General features: G+C 35.0%; 1 protein-coding gene across 3 annotated transcripts in view; it reads left to right on the forward strand.

Moving 5' to 3' along the window:
- The window catches only part of EML6 (EMAP like 6), a 124,955-nt gene that overhangs the window by 58,237 nt on the left and 52,188 nt on the right, over window positions 1–14,530 (forward strand). For all 3 annotated transcript variants that reach the window (XR_011807807.1, XM_038175864.2, XM_038175865.2), the window contains exons 7-12: window positions 1,050–1,251; window positions 6,813–6,950; window positions 8,802–9,058; window positions 10,960–11,172; window positions 11,991–12,158; window positions 13,022–13,128. Coding sequence is in view for 2 of the 3 variants with exons in the window: in XM_038175864.2 (XP_038031792.1) it covers window positions 1,050–1,251; window positions 6,813–6,950; window positions 8,802–9,058; window positions 10,960–11,172; window positions 11,991–12,158; window positions 13,022–13,128 (1,085 nt within the window). In the remaining variant the exon portion in view is untranslated. The remainder of the gene's footprint in view (window positions 1–1,049; window positions 1,252–6,812; window positions 6,951–8,801; window positions 9,059–10,959; window positions 11,173–11,990; window positions 12,159–13,021; window positions 13,129–14,530) is intronic.

Raw genomic sequence — 14,530 nt, forward strand, 5'->3', positions numbered from 1 at the left:
CCCGCAAAAAGGGGTCTGGGGGTTGTGGTTGACAGCAAGTTGAATATGAGCCAGTAGTGTGCCCTGGCAGCCAGGAGGGCCAACTGGATCCTGGGGTGCACCAAGCACAGCATCGCTAGTCGGTTGAGGGAAGGGACTGTCCTGCTCTGGTCTGCGCTGGTGCGGCCTCACCTCAAGTACTGTGTGCAGTTCTGGGCACCACAGTACAGAAAGGATGCAAAATTATTGGAGAGTGTCCAGAGAAGGGCAACAAAGATGGTGAAGGGACTAGAGGGGAAGACGTATGAGGAGCGGCTGAGGTCACTTGGCCTGTTGAGCCTGGAAAAGAGGCTGAGGGGAGACCTCATTGTGGTCTACAGCTTCCTCACCAGAGGGAGTGGAGGGGCAGGCGCTGACCTATTCTCCTTAGTCACCAGTGATAGGACCCATGGGGATGGTGTCAAGCTGAGGCAGTGGAAGTTTAGGCTAGACATCAGGAAGAGGTTCTTCACAGAGAGGGTGGTTGCACACTGGAACAGGCTCCCTGGGGAAGCAGTCACTGCACCAGGCCTGTCAGAATTTAAGAAGCGTTTGGACTGTGCACTTAGGCACATGGTCTATACTTTTGGGTAGACCTGTGCGGTGCCGGGAGTTGGACTCAATAATCCTTATGGGTCCCTTCCAACTCGGGTTATTCTGTGATTCTGTGATTCACTATTTGACACATGAATCTTGCCTAATTGAAAATTTACATCTTTCAATCATATCAAATTGTTAATATTTTTAAAGTAAATTCCCTAGGTGTAAGCAAAGCAGAAAAGCTTAATTCCTTGTCAAACTGGCAGCAGGAATATTAGAGGCAGCATTTTCCCAGGATTGAACTTTGTCTTTTTCTGTCAAATGGAGATAATTTAACAGAACTGTTTTGTGATTTAATCAACTATGATATGACATAGTTTCAAAACATGATGTTTGTTATAAATTAACTCTTAAAGTCATAGTGATTTTCACTGTACTATCACTTTGTCTTGTCATTGCCATTAATATAACATTTTTTTGTCCCCTGTCAGGTTTGTCCATCCGAAGTGTCTGTTGGAAAGCAGACAGACTTTTAGCAGGGACACAGGACAGTGAAATATTTGAGGTGTTAGTAAGAGAGAGAGATAAACCCATGCTGATTATGCAGGGACATTGTGAGGGAGAGCTCTGGGCCTTGGCAGTCCATCCAAAGAAGCCTTTAGCAGTCACAGGCAGTGATGATCGATCTGTACGGTAAGGCTACATCTGTGTTTTGTTTTTTTTTTTTATGTGTTTAATCATGTACACATTGTTTTTAACCAATATCAGTTTGACATATTTGTAAGTTATTTCTTTTTTGGCCTCATGTTAAGACCCTATTAAGACAACATTTTTCTCCATGTTTTTCTTAGCAACTTCTTGTCTTCAACCTCTTCTCTGTTTGGGCTCCACGCATCATGTAAAAGTAATCAGAATTTGTGTTCAAATAGGTTTAACACATGCTGGAATACTTTTCTTTCAGTGCTCATTATTCTTCTGAACAGCAGGTTTAAGTATCAAAATACAACAGCCACCTCATACTTCTCATTAGGTAATACCATGCGATAAACCTAAAGCCTAAATAACTGACTGAATTTTGGCACAGCAGGTGTCTGACTCAGCCATTTTAGAACATTTAATCTAAACCCAATTAAATTAAAATCCCAGAAAATGAGGTTAATGAAAATGCAATGGTTTACCCTAATGAAAAAGGTCTTTCAGATGTTTCTTTTCCTCTCCCAGTTAAAATTTGACCAATTGAGAAGCTGATGAAAAAAAATATATTTTTTAATGCTTGTTAAGATATTACAGTAACGTTTAGATTAATGTTTGGAGTTAAGCTAAGATGCTTGCTGTACTGAATACAAGTTCTATACCCACACAGCTGTTGTATGTTGTCTCAACTGGACATGGACAATGCCCACTGTGAATAATTACTTACCTGGGACTAAAGAGATTCAGCAAAACTTTTCCTCAGCTTTCTTTTTCATGACTGGGAGAGGTACACATGGGTGCAGGAGAGACTTCTGAGAATCCTGGCTTTGTTATGGCAGTTTCCTGAGACTTTTCCTGAAATGGTGCTCTCTGTTGCCCTCTGTATGCAGAGTGCATACATTGGGGTTCATGACAGCTTGGTTTTCTAAGCTCTGGTTTTTCTACTGTCCTAGGGTTCCTCCTGTCCTAATTTCTAATGCCTCTGTCAGTTAGTTTCACTTTTCCTTTCTCCCTTTGTACTTTTACTGGTTTTCTACTCTTGCCATTCCTCATCTCGTTCTAACTATAATTAAACCTTCAAATATGAAACTAACAAAACTCCAAGTAGTCTCTACAGTCATGTAATCCCCACGTTTCCTACGTATTAGTATTATTTCTTTCAGTTCATAAAAATGCAGGGATGGTCTCTTCTGCTTTTTTTTTTTTTTTCTTCACAGTTTTACAGGCAGGCACAAATTCACACTGCCTTCGTTCTAGTGGGATGCACGCCCATTCTGAAACAAGACCTGCAATGCTGGGATTAGAGTAGTACTGGCCTGAAGCTAATAAACTATGCCAACTAAGACTTTGGTATAGTGTGTTAATACCATTCTGGTTTGTAGCTGGATAACATACCGCTGACTCAGCGTGCGTGGAACAAACTTGTGCCCTTCTACAAAAGCATGTTCTTTGTGCACATAAAGCCTTACTTAGTTGTGCTCTTATGTTTATTATTGTTGTTCTAGTTCTTATTGTGTTACTGATGCCTTTGAACATCGCCATTCTATAAAATGTGCATTTATTAAAATTAATGTTTTGCTGCATTCCAACATACCCTCATTTGGCTGGTTAGGCACTAGGGAATGTAGGATTTGAATTCTAGTTCAGGCAGTGCTATTTTTTATATGCAAATGCTTCGTGTGAGGAATTCCACAGAAATACATAAATGCTTGTTCGTTTTCAGTAACATGAAATGTACACAAACGGATTTTCCTATATTGTTTTTTCATTAATGTTTTTGGGCTGCAGGCTTAGACCAATTGTGTCTTAGCAATGAATGCAAGGAAATAGATTAATAGTTTAGAATCTGAAAGATAATTCTGTTAGTAAAAGGATTTTCCACAATGGAAGGGAATATCAGTCCCAAACCAGAGAAAATTGCAGTAGGGAAATGAAGCATCTTGAATTTGTTTGCCTAGAAACTTCATGCATCCCTAACGTTATGAGATGAATTTTAGTAATGATTTTGCATTGACAGGAATGTTTCTATATTGCCATTTACTTTATTACATAATTTTTCTTAGTATTTGATTACCACATTCTTTTGAGAAGAATGGCTACAGTATAAAGTAAATTGTTTTGCAAATAAAATTATTTAGTAGGCCAGATTACATTCTTATGTCAAAATGATATGTTTAAATGAAAAGGACCTCAGAAGCATTAAGGGGAATTTCTCTAGATTTTCCCTAGCACAGCTGAGAGAAGACTAACTGAATATAGGATTGTTCCATTTTAAATTTCAAAGCCGTATCAATGAGGAATGCTGCTTGTTTCCTGTCTCTTACAACAGGAATAGGGAAGAGACTTCATTGTCATCTGAACACCAGTGGACGCATACAGAATTACTTATTATATTTGTTCAATGGAATTCATACCTGTCTTTTTGCAGCATAGCAGCGTAACATCTAGCTGCAGGACCACAAATAGCTGCTGTTCTGGCAGAACATCTCAGCTATGCTGCCTGTCTTTCTAGAATGATCTCTTTCTCTACTCCTACATTTGTGAGAAGATTGATACAGAATCCTACTTTTATACAAATCTATCTAAATATTTGTGGTTTTCTTTGTTTGTTTGTTTGTTTTTAACGCAGTGTTGTTCTGCCAGTGAATGAAACAAACCAGCAGTTAAGCTTCTGCCATCAGCTCTGGCTGTTCCTGCATATGAAGTGGTTGCTAGTAAACCTCCTGAGAGGCTGTAATCAGTATGTGCACCAAAAAATAAATTCATATGTCAGCTGTATGACAGAAAAGACTGGAAAATTTACTAATAAAATCATGTTTCATGAGCCTGTTTTGGCATCTAAAACTCAGTCATTTAAACAAACACATTGGAAACATTCTAAAGAATGTTAAAAACACATCTTTGCCGTATTTGAAAACAGAGGCACTTGTAAACAGAAGTAGTTTGTTTATCTAGCTCTTTCCAAAACAACGTGAACAATGTACAGAAGCATTTTGCCAGCAAAAATACCTTTCCTATTTTCATAAACAAAGCAAGGCTTTTCATTTTCAGTTGTGCATACAAATGCCTGCACATGTGCAAACTGATTTATTTTTTACTTATTTGTTAAAAAATTATAAGTTTTCATTAATTCAAGAAAGTCAAAAAGATGTTTTTGTATTATTATTATTTTTTTTTAATTGCAGTTATGCTCCTAACATTTTGAGCAAAGTGATCCACTTAGAAGCAACAATTTTGGAGGCCAACTCTCCTGGTCTTTCTTTTGAAATCTTTCAAAATCCTTTCTGGTTCTAGGACTTCTAGCATAGCTCTTAAGAATCTTGCATCTGATCCTTACTTCTGTTTTGTCTTTGAAAACAGTCCTAGCATCCCCCGAAAATTTTTCACCAGGTGAAAAATGCCACACTCGGCAGTGTACATGCCAAGACATCTTTTCAAATTCTTTCTCATCCTTGAATTCTCTCAGACTAAGAGGAAACCAGGCTGACCCTAATAAAATTAACCTGACAAGTTCCAAAGGGTTTCTGATTGAAAAGAAAAAAAGAAATTCTGAGATCACAGGGTGCTGTCCTTTTTCAATACAGGCCGTCAAATACTATAATCCTTTTACTAAATTTATCAAACTCTGTCTTTATTTTTTTTTCTCCTGTTACTCTTACTTCAGGGATGCATCTAAATGTTACTGCTGGTGTGGTCAGAAATTTCCTTCTCATTTTCAGAGTATATTCATGTTCTGTTTATCCTATTTGTTCTAGTGCCAACATGGTCCTTCAACATAACTTTTTCTCCTTCTTTGATGTTTATCCTACTGCTGTATTTTTGGAAGCAATACTATCCCTTCCCAGCCTTTGTTTCACTAAGGTATAAAAGTTAACTCTTTTGGTCCTCTTTAATGTGATACAGTCTTCATTCTCTTAATCATCCTAATAATCCTTCACTGCATCTGTTCCTGTTTTTATTCAAGTTTCTTGGGAGACTCTGTAAAGAACATGCTGGATGAGGTCACTATGTGTTGTGTGATAATGTTTTTGTGTACCTCCTGTAATAGCACCCAGGATACATTTTAGGATCAGATTTCCTTTTTCCTGTCTGCAACTCACTCATGGATCATAGTCATTCTATAATTGAAAAAACAGTGTGGGATCTTACTTCTTTTTGCTGGTTCCACTTATGTTTCAAGCTTACAGCACAATTTTAGATATGAGACTCTGAGAATATGGGCTTCAGTTAAATTTCATTCCATGTCTGTTTGTTTCATCATCAAGAATCCTCTGTTTCTTCCAATTTGATAAATCCACCTCTGGGTTCACAGAGCCTCCCAGCTTGCTGTCCGTAGCAAATTTCATTAGCATTCTCATCTTTTGTGCTGGTGTTTTTAGCAAAAATATTAAATGTACTATTCCAAAGCTTGTAGAAATCTCGGCAGTATCTTCCATCCAGCCTAATTGTTTCTTTCTGTAAAGCTTGCATAAAACTTTACCCAATATCATGTTACAGTTCCCATATAAGTTAACGTTTTCTCAAGTTTAGCTAATAACTACATTACCAGTGTTATAATATTTTACTTAATATTTTATAAATCTCTAATAAATACATTAGATCTTTGACACTTTCCTCAAAATATAGTTGGGTATTGCTGACTTAATTTTTCTACCCCAAGAAGTCTTTTATGCATTTTCTTCCATATGTTTAATTATTCTTTTCGCTATTTTTTTTCTAAATCTTGCATACTGAGATCTGATTAACCAGCTTGTAGTGATCTGGGAAACTCCCTTTGTTCCTTCTTAAAATATAGGTACAGTGTTTTTCCCCATCTTACGACATATTTATTGATTCATTTTATTTAAAATGTTGTAAATGACCAAATCAGCATGCAGTATTGTATACTAGTTTATTAAAGGTTATAACAAGAAAATTTTCCCTGTGATTGGAATGTTTACTTTCTTTGAGTATTACTTTCACTTCCGCTGAAAATTTCACCCTCGTCTGCATGGACCTTATCTGTCTACAGAAAATTGCATTCTTTTGTTACTCATCTAGGGGAATTCTATTAGCTAATGAGTCATTCGTACAGAATGCTTGTAGTTTAGCTTGAACGACTTTCTTCACCCTGCTTGCTTTTTGCTGTCACAGATATGTGTTCCGGTCTGAGCTGCCATCCGTGCTAGGACTGGGAGTAGTAAAGACTCCTTTATTTTGGAAGAAATTTAAACCTGGGATGTCATTTGATGTTATTTACCAAGAGGTTTATTGCGACTGTCGGAAAATTCTGTCTCCATATATTGAATCAGGCAGTCACTGTATACTATTTTACTCTTCTAGATTGATAAGCAGTTTTGAATTTTTAAAAACTACGTATGTGAAAGTGTTGGCTCAAGTCAGTCCAAATATCGTCATTCTGTGGTTGGAAAGGAAGTTAATGCATTCTAAAATCTTAATATAAGGTGTACATACAAATGGGCCCTTAAAATTGGGTTAGACTTGTAATTTTTACTCATGATAATATTGAACTATTGTGCAGTCAGGAAAAATGCTACTGTTTTCAATTTCTTTTGATGCAGATTATGGAGTCTTGCTGACCATGCCTTGATAGCTCGTTGTAATATGGAGGAAGCAGTGCGGAGTGTTTCTTTCAGTCCTGATGGATCACAGTTAGCACTTGGAATGAAAGATGGCTCCTTTATTGTTCTTAGAGTAAGGTAAGATGAGAGAATTTGGTACTGGCTTCTTATGTGAGGTGTTTTTTTTTTCCCCCCCAAGCAACTTAAGTCCGTATTATAAATTTTTTTCCTATTAAAAATAAAGTAATATCATTGTGTTTTTCATTAAAAAAGTAAAATTTGAGGATATGCTTCCATAATATTCCTTGATGTTTTAAAAGGTGCTAGTTTGACAGTGAGGAACAAACCTATGCTGTATTCAAGTCAAAAAATTAGCTTACAGTAATGAGGTTGATACAATTTAAGACTTTCAAGTTTGGCTTTTTTTTTTAAAATTTATTCTGGAATTACACGAATATTTTGTGAAAAAATGTGCATAACAGAGTTAACACAGTTTTAAGAAGCATCTCCTTGATAAGTTTTCTGCCATAAACAAGAATAGCTAGTACCAAAATAATCAATGATTAAAAACCATTTTTAAGCATATGCTAAATATACAGAAATTCCAGATTTTTTATTAGATTACAAGACTTTTTCTCATGGTGCATCTTACCCAGTGGGCATTTTCTGTCTGAGATGATATTATGAAAGACAAAAAAAGGCAGGTAAAGCATAAACTGGCCGTGGAGTGAAATAACCAGCAAAAATAGTATGACTTCGAAAGAAGCTATTTTAATTGATACTTGGAAGAGTTTACACTTCTTTAACATTGTTGCCTATTTAGTAAGCATACATGTATATTTAAAATGCTTTGAACTTGTAGCTGATAGGAGGGAAAAGCATGTTATCGATGGAAGATCGGTTAAAACTGCTCTAATACTGACTTTCATAAATCTTAAGTGATCTGTTCACATTAATTTAAAATCCTTTTCAAAGACCAGTCCTTTTCTAAAGCAGTTAATCTTCTTTGTCTCGCAGTAATCTTGTCTTTGCTAATTTGTCTGATACCTAAGGTTATTCATGATTCAGCTGGTGGAGACCGATAATGATAAACCCAGCGTTATTCCTGAAAGAGTGGCAACACACTTCTGTAAGGCCCTGAATGCAATTGCTTCACCATCTGTTACTTTTCCATGACAGATCTTCTGACAGGGTAACAAATCAGCAGCCCCTGATGCAGGAAGACTGGACTATGGCATGTTTTGTTGGCTTCTTTTTTTTTTTTTTTTTCAATTGTATGGGCTCAGTGAATGAATCTTTCTGATCTCCTTCTTCCGAGTCCTCGGCCATGAAAGATCTAAATCTATGGAATAATATAAAGAACTCACTGCCCTTCTCAGTAGCAATATTTACCACTATGGAATAGTTAGGTTGCCAGTTTTTAGCAATAAGGCAGAACTTACAATTTTTTTAATTTTTCTTTTTCCATTGCAGACAGAGAGGGCTGCTGGATCCCCAAAAGATGTAGCTAACTGGTCATAGTAAGGGGGAGTAGTCATATCTAGCTTTACCGTCCTAATTTTTTGCCATAACTATAAACTGTCTGCCTCCCTAAAAGAGACAGTGTAGAGAAACGGGTATCTCCCACAGGCCATTCAAATACGGTCTTGTGAGGTGCAGTAATCACTCTTAAGGTGGAACTCTTTTTTCATTTACAATGTAAAAAAAAATTAAGTCTGGTCTAGTTTAGCTGTTTTACAGCTAGCATTAGGTGAGTAGAATGAAGAGTATCATTAATGGGTAAAGTTGTTTCTGTTTTTTGTTTTTAAAACATTCTTATAGCCAATGAAACCAATAGGAGCTTCTGAAAAAAAAAAAAGGATTGCTTTGTTAAAACTGTTTCTTGTTGTACAAGGTATTCAGTGCATTTGTCTTCATATTTGTCTTAAATATTTGTGGGTTGTACTTCCACTATTTTACAGTTCATATTTTCACAATTGGTTCTTGCAGAGACATGACAGAGGTAGTTCATATTAAAGACCGAAAAGAAGTAATCCATGAAATGAAATTTTCACCAGATGGCTCTTACCTTGCTGTGGGTTCAAACGATGGTCCAGTGGATATCTATGCGGTTGCTCAGCGATACAAAAAAATAGGAGAATGCAACAAATCTTCTAGTTTTATCACTCACATTGACTGGTCTGTGGATAGTAAATTCTTGCAAACCAACGATGGTGCAGGAGACAGACTGTTCTACAAGATGCCTTGTAAGTTTACAAGTATGAATGTGGTATGAACAAACAAACTTCAGTGTTAGTTTGAAGAGAACAACAAAAATATGACATAAACAGTACATCTGCAAGCAGAGCTGCTTGACTGGAACTTACATAAATACTGTAGTTCATTTTTAAAATCAGCATTCACAGTATATACCCACCTTCAGCTGTGGTTAAGTAAAAACTGTCTGCATTGTAGGGCAAGATTTATATTCACATCACCAGGAGAAGAAAAAAAAAAAAGTACCAAATATACTTACACACTATTTTTGTTTTGGGGGACCTCAACTGTAGTAATATATATATACCCTGTACAATTTCCTCGCAATCCAACTTGTCACTTCTGAGGGTGATTGGGTTGGAATTAGATGACCTCTAAGGTCCCTTCCAACCCAAACCTTTCTATGATTTTATGATTCTGTGATTGTCCTGTAAAAATATTTGTAATTAATCTACAACAGTATGATAAATGATTTATTATAATTCATAATTGAGAATGCTTTCTAATATTTAGATAAAAGTGTCAGCAGAAGAGAGCCTTAGGAGTAAGATTTTGTTCTCATCTGACCTACTTTGGCAACCCTCTTGTGTAGGGAATCTAAATCATATTTTTCTTATCCAAACTTATTTGGAGGTTAATTATGAATTTAGCTGACAGTGGCCATATCTTCTGGCTCCTAGCAAATACTCAGTTTCAGTCAAAATCTGAATTTCCATTGACTCTGGGTTGAAATAATATCGCCATCAAAAATAATCAAAGTGTTGTTTAAGCCTTATTTCATTATCATTACTGTGATAATTTAAATTTGGACAGTTCAGATCAAGTTGGATTCACTTAAAGTTTCCAAACTTGCATCTTCCCTTTACTTTTCTCTCTGTGGACTTTAAGAAATTATGGTGTTTCTGATGACATTAATGAGTAGCACATAGATAAACTCCCAGGCATATTAAATTAAGTAAATCCATTGCATATTTAGAATGAATCTGCAACTGTGTTTGATAAACATTTGGATTAAAAAGCCTGGAGTAGTCTAACCAAGAAAATCTGGTTAGACTGGGATGTGTATCTCTAATAGCTTTGTGTCATTCAAGAATTGAAGTTAAAGGTGCTTTCTATATTTAGCCGTTATGAAATCGAAACAAAAAGCTAAAATTAGTTATCTTCCAATAGTGCCTGTAAATTTCCTAAGGCCTACCTAAATAAGCTTGGATCAAATGCTGAATCTAAACCTGACCCTGTTCAAATTTCACAGCAGTTCTGTCAAATTTTAAAATGAGATTCTGGTTTCTTTTTAGTTGACGTCTCTTGAAATGTTTTAATATATCTAAAGAAAATGTTCAATTTTGCTTGTTCTATAGAATTGCTAAATTGATAATTCCAATTATTCTTTTTTTTTTGTAATAATGCTTTTTCTTGCACAGTACTTTGCTTTTCAGCATGATGCTACAGTCACTTTCTGTTCTTTGTTGCTGTTATATTCATATTGATACTAAAAATAACATTACTTACGTCATGAAACAGACAATGAACATATTCATCGGCTAGTTATTTCCCCAGTTGTGCTCATTCTTCTAGTACATGCAAAACATTAAAAATATTTCCTTACATAAATAGCGCTCAAATTTATCACGAAGTCAGAGTATATCTAGTCAACTGCAAAGCAGTCTCTGTAAATGAAAAGTACCAGAAGTACCACAAAGTACCACAAAATGATTGACTGAGCAAATATTCAAATTTTAAGTATACTCATTTAAAGAAAATGGAGAATCTTTGTAATTTATTGATGTTAAAAAAATAATACAAAGAAGAATATACAGATAAGTGTACTGAAGGAAATGCTATTTACTGAAAAACAAATGATTAAACAGAATATTCACTTCTGTATTTTCAGCTGGGAAGCATCTAACTAGCAAAGATGAGATCAAAGGAATTCATTGGGCCTCATGGACCTGTGTTATAGGATCTGAAGTAAATGGTATTTGGCCAAAATATACAAACGTTACAGATGTCAACTCTGTGGATGGAAACTACAATAGCTCAGTGTTAGTGACTGGAGATGATTTTGGACTGGTTAAGTTGTTCAGATTTCCATGCCTAAAGAAAGGTAAGACAGTATTTTGTATTTCTGAAGAATGTGATGTTTGTTTAATGCTGTATCAGTGTATTTTCTGAGAGAGACTTTAAATTCAGGTGTATAACTCAAGTTAGTGTGAGTACAATTCACATTAGTATTATTGGACATAATTATGAGATTTTAACCCGCTTTGTATCTAGCAATTTCCTGCCAATGTGTATGTACTTGTTCAGAATATCTAGTTTAGCATGTGCTTACGCTAATACTATATTGTCATCCAAATTTATGCCAGTAATAATTTCAGAAACTAGTAGGGCTTCACTGTCTATTAGTATGTGTCAGCGTAGCTCTGTGTGGGCTATTTACTTCATATTTGTAGTAGGCTGTGAATTTTTTAACATAGGTTGTTTCCTCGTTAATTGCACTGTACCACACATAAAGCCAATAAAACTAAATATGATAACCTTTTGGCTTTCTATGATCTTCAGTGTTTAAGTTGATATTATATAAGTATTATTTTTTGATAGTGCATTTGAATAAATGTATGTAGTTTATTTTTATAATTCATACCAGTATTAATGTCCATAAAGATGAAAATTTAACCCTATCTGTAGCTACTACCTCCTGCCAAGATTTAAGTATTTTTCTGAAAACTGAAGTGACCATATTGTTACTTTATAACATGTATTTTATATTAAAATTATAATTAGCATCACAATATCAAAACAGACATTTAAGTATTTTTTGTAGCTTTCTTTTCAGTTTCAGTTGGAAAGCCTGCCTTCATTAGTTACCATGTTAATTTTGTTTTTCTTCTTACATATTAACAGTTCTATTTTTCACTTTAGGAGCTAAATTTAGAAAATATGTTGGTCATTCAGCACATGTAACCAATGTCCGATGGTCCCATGACTTTCAGTGGGTTTTAAGTACAGGAGGTGCTGATCACTCTGTCTTTCAGTGGCGATTTATCCCTGAAGGGATAACAAATGGCATCCTCGAAACAGCTCCACAAGGTAAAAGTGATCTCTTCTAAATTATTTATTAAATAGGATAACAGAGAATGCAGCAATTATGCAAAAGCTTTTATTGAATTAGCAGAAAAACATTTTTTTTATTGCAATTCCATGGAATGACATCGACTCAGTATGTCTGTGACAGTTTTACTTCTTACAGGCAACCATTTCTTTCTGCAGTGTGCTATGTTGTATGTTTAAGAATACACAAGTAGTATTTGCCAAAGCGTATAAAAAAACAGCTTAGATGGAGATAACTAGATCAAATTCAGTTTTCAGAATTAGCCATCTAACTTGCCTTCAGAAGCCTGACTGCACACATTGAATTACTTACATTTGCAATGCAAATTCACGCTTTTATTATATGTGATAGATTTTCCTGCTATATCCATGATATTTAAAATATTTTACAAAAGCCATACAAACTATGGCAGTTGCTGAAAATTTGATTGCCCTCAACACAAGGGCAAAAATTCACTCTACCTACGTAATTGGTAAAATGCTTATGTTATAGCAAATCTTTTTATACATGGAAAGTGATCACACTGAAAGATTTTATTTACCATTTCTGTATGTACTCACTCCAGTGCCTATTAATAACACATTCTTTAAGATGATGGAAATGTGCTAGTAACTACTTACTTACTCTTTTTCCCTCTGCCACCATCCCGTCCCAGGCATTGAAATAGGAGAAACAGAAATGAAACCTGATGCACTCAGTCAGCCCATAAGATTTTTACAAGCTGCTTATTTTTCCAAAGTTGTTGAATACTAGTTTGCATATAGTCTAAATTATAATAAAAACGTCACATACTATTTCCTTGTAATTAGATGTCTGTTATATATGAATTATTTTTATGCAGAGGGTGGCATTGATTCCTACAGTGAAGAGTCAGATTCAGATTTATCTGATGTGCCAGAGTTAGATTCTGACATTGAACAGGAAGCTCAAATCAACTATGATCGCCAGGTGAGTAGAAATTAATACGTTGTGCCAATTGCCTGACAAGTTATCATGAGTATTCAGTAAAGATGAGTAAAAGAAGCTTGCAGCTAATTCATGAGCCTACTGTAAGAAGATTATTTTGACAGTATTCTGCTGATTATGCAATAAATATAAATAAAACCAGTTTATTTATCTGTGGATGAGAATTTGAAAGGGTTGGAAGAAAAATACATTGGTGTATATATAATTATATATTGAAATAAGAAAATATCTTATAGAGCACAAAGTTAAACATTTTGTGAGAGCTTATCACTACTTCCATTCCTATGATGTGTGCTAATGAAGACAGTTCAAATCAGATTCAGAAATTTAATTTGTAAAATAGAGATGATGGAGTTTTCCTATGACTTCTGCATATTCAAAGCAGAATAATCCTCTTAATGAATATGAAGCCTGTACAATACATTTATTTATGACAGATTATTTTTATTACCAATGACAAAATGTCCAAGAATTAAAATCTCTCTAGTTTATGAGAACAAAGTAAAACCAGTCTTTACTGATCACTTAATACACTGAATTTTCTTTCTGTTTTCAATACAACTACTTTCTTAGATAAATTAAAATAGATTGCTTCCATGCAAGAGAAAAACAAATCAAATGAGCAGTCTTTTCTGCATTGATTTTTTTCAGGAACTGTAGTATGACGTTCCACTCTTTAACCTGATCTTTCGATGTTGATTTATAACACATGTTCTATTATTTTAATTAAAATTTAAAAAAATGTAATGAGTATTCCTTTAGCTTTGATTTTTAAAGCGTTTGGAATTCTGTTAAATTTTAATTGAACTTTATAGAATGATTTATCCTGGCTCATGTTCTGTCTGTGCATGAAACTGATTCTGCTTTGGCCAGTGTCATTAAGTATTATTTAGAATCCTGTTGATTACTTTCCTTAACAGGAGAAACAAATAAGAGTTTGGAATTGTCTGATTCAGATCCACTTATTTGCAAAGTTGAAACAACGTACTGTTTCTATATAAAAACCTATTTCATTAACACAGTTGAACAAAAATGTTGTATCTTCACTTCAAGTATCAAGTTCTACTCAGTGAACAACAGAAAAACAAAACTCACTGTTCTCTATCTCTTGCAATCATGCTCCAGGTGCTTCCCTTACGTTCTCGATGGACTCCTGTTGATCTCTCTCCTGATAATTTGTCAACTTCTGAGTTTGCCATTCACTCGACCTCAGTCCTTAATGAAAATGTTCTGTTACATAGCTTAGCTTCTTCCTGTTTTTATATGAGCTCCGTGTTTCGAATAGTGGCTTCTATACCTTAAAAATATCATAACAATTTCTATTCATCTTGAATAAATGATGTCTCCCAATACCCTTCAGCTCTGATAAAGGCCTGACCATGTA

This window comes from Anas platyrhynchos, chromosome 3 (assembly GCF_047663525.1).
Source record: "Anas platyrhynchos isolate ZD024472 breed Pekin duck chromosome 3, IASCAAS_PekinDuck_T2T, whole genome shotgun sequence".
Lineage (NCBI taxonomy): Eukaryota > Metazoa > Chordata > Aves > Anseriformes > Anatidae > Anas > Anas platyrhynchos.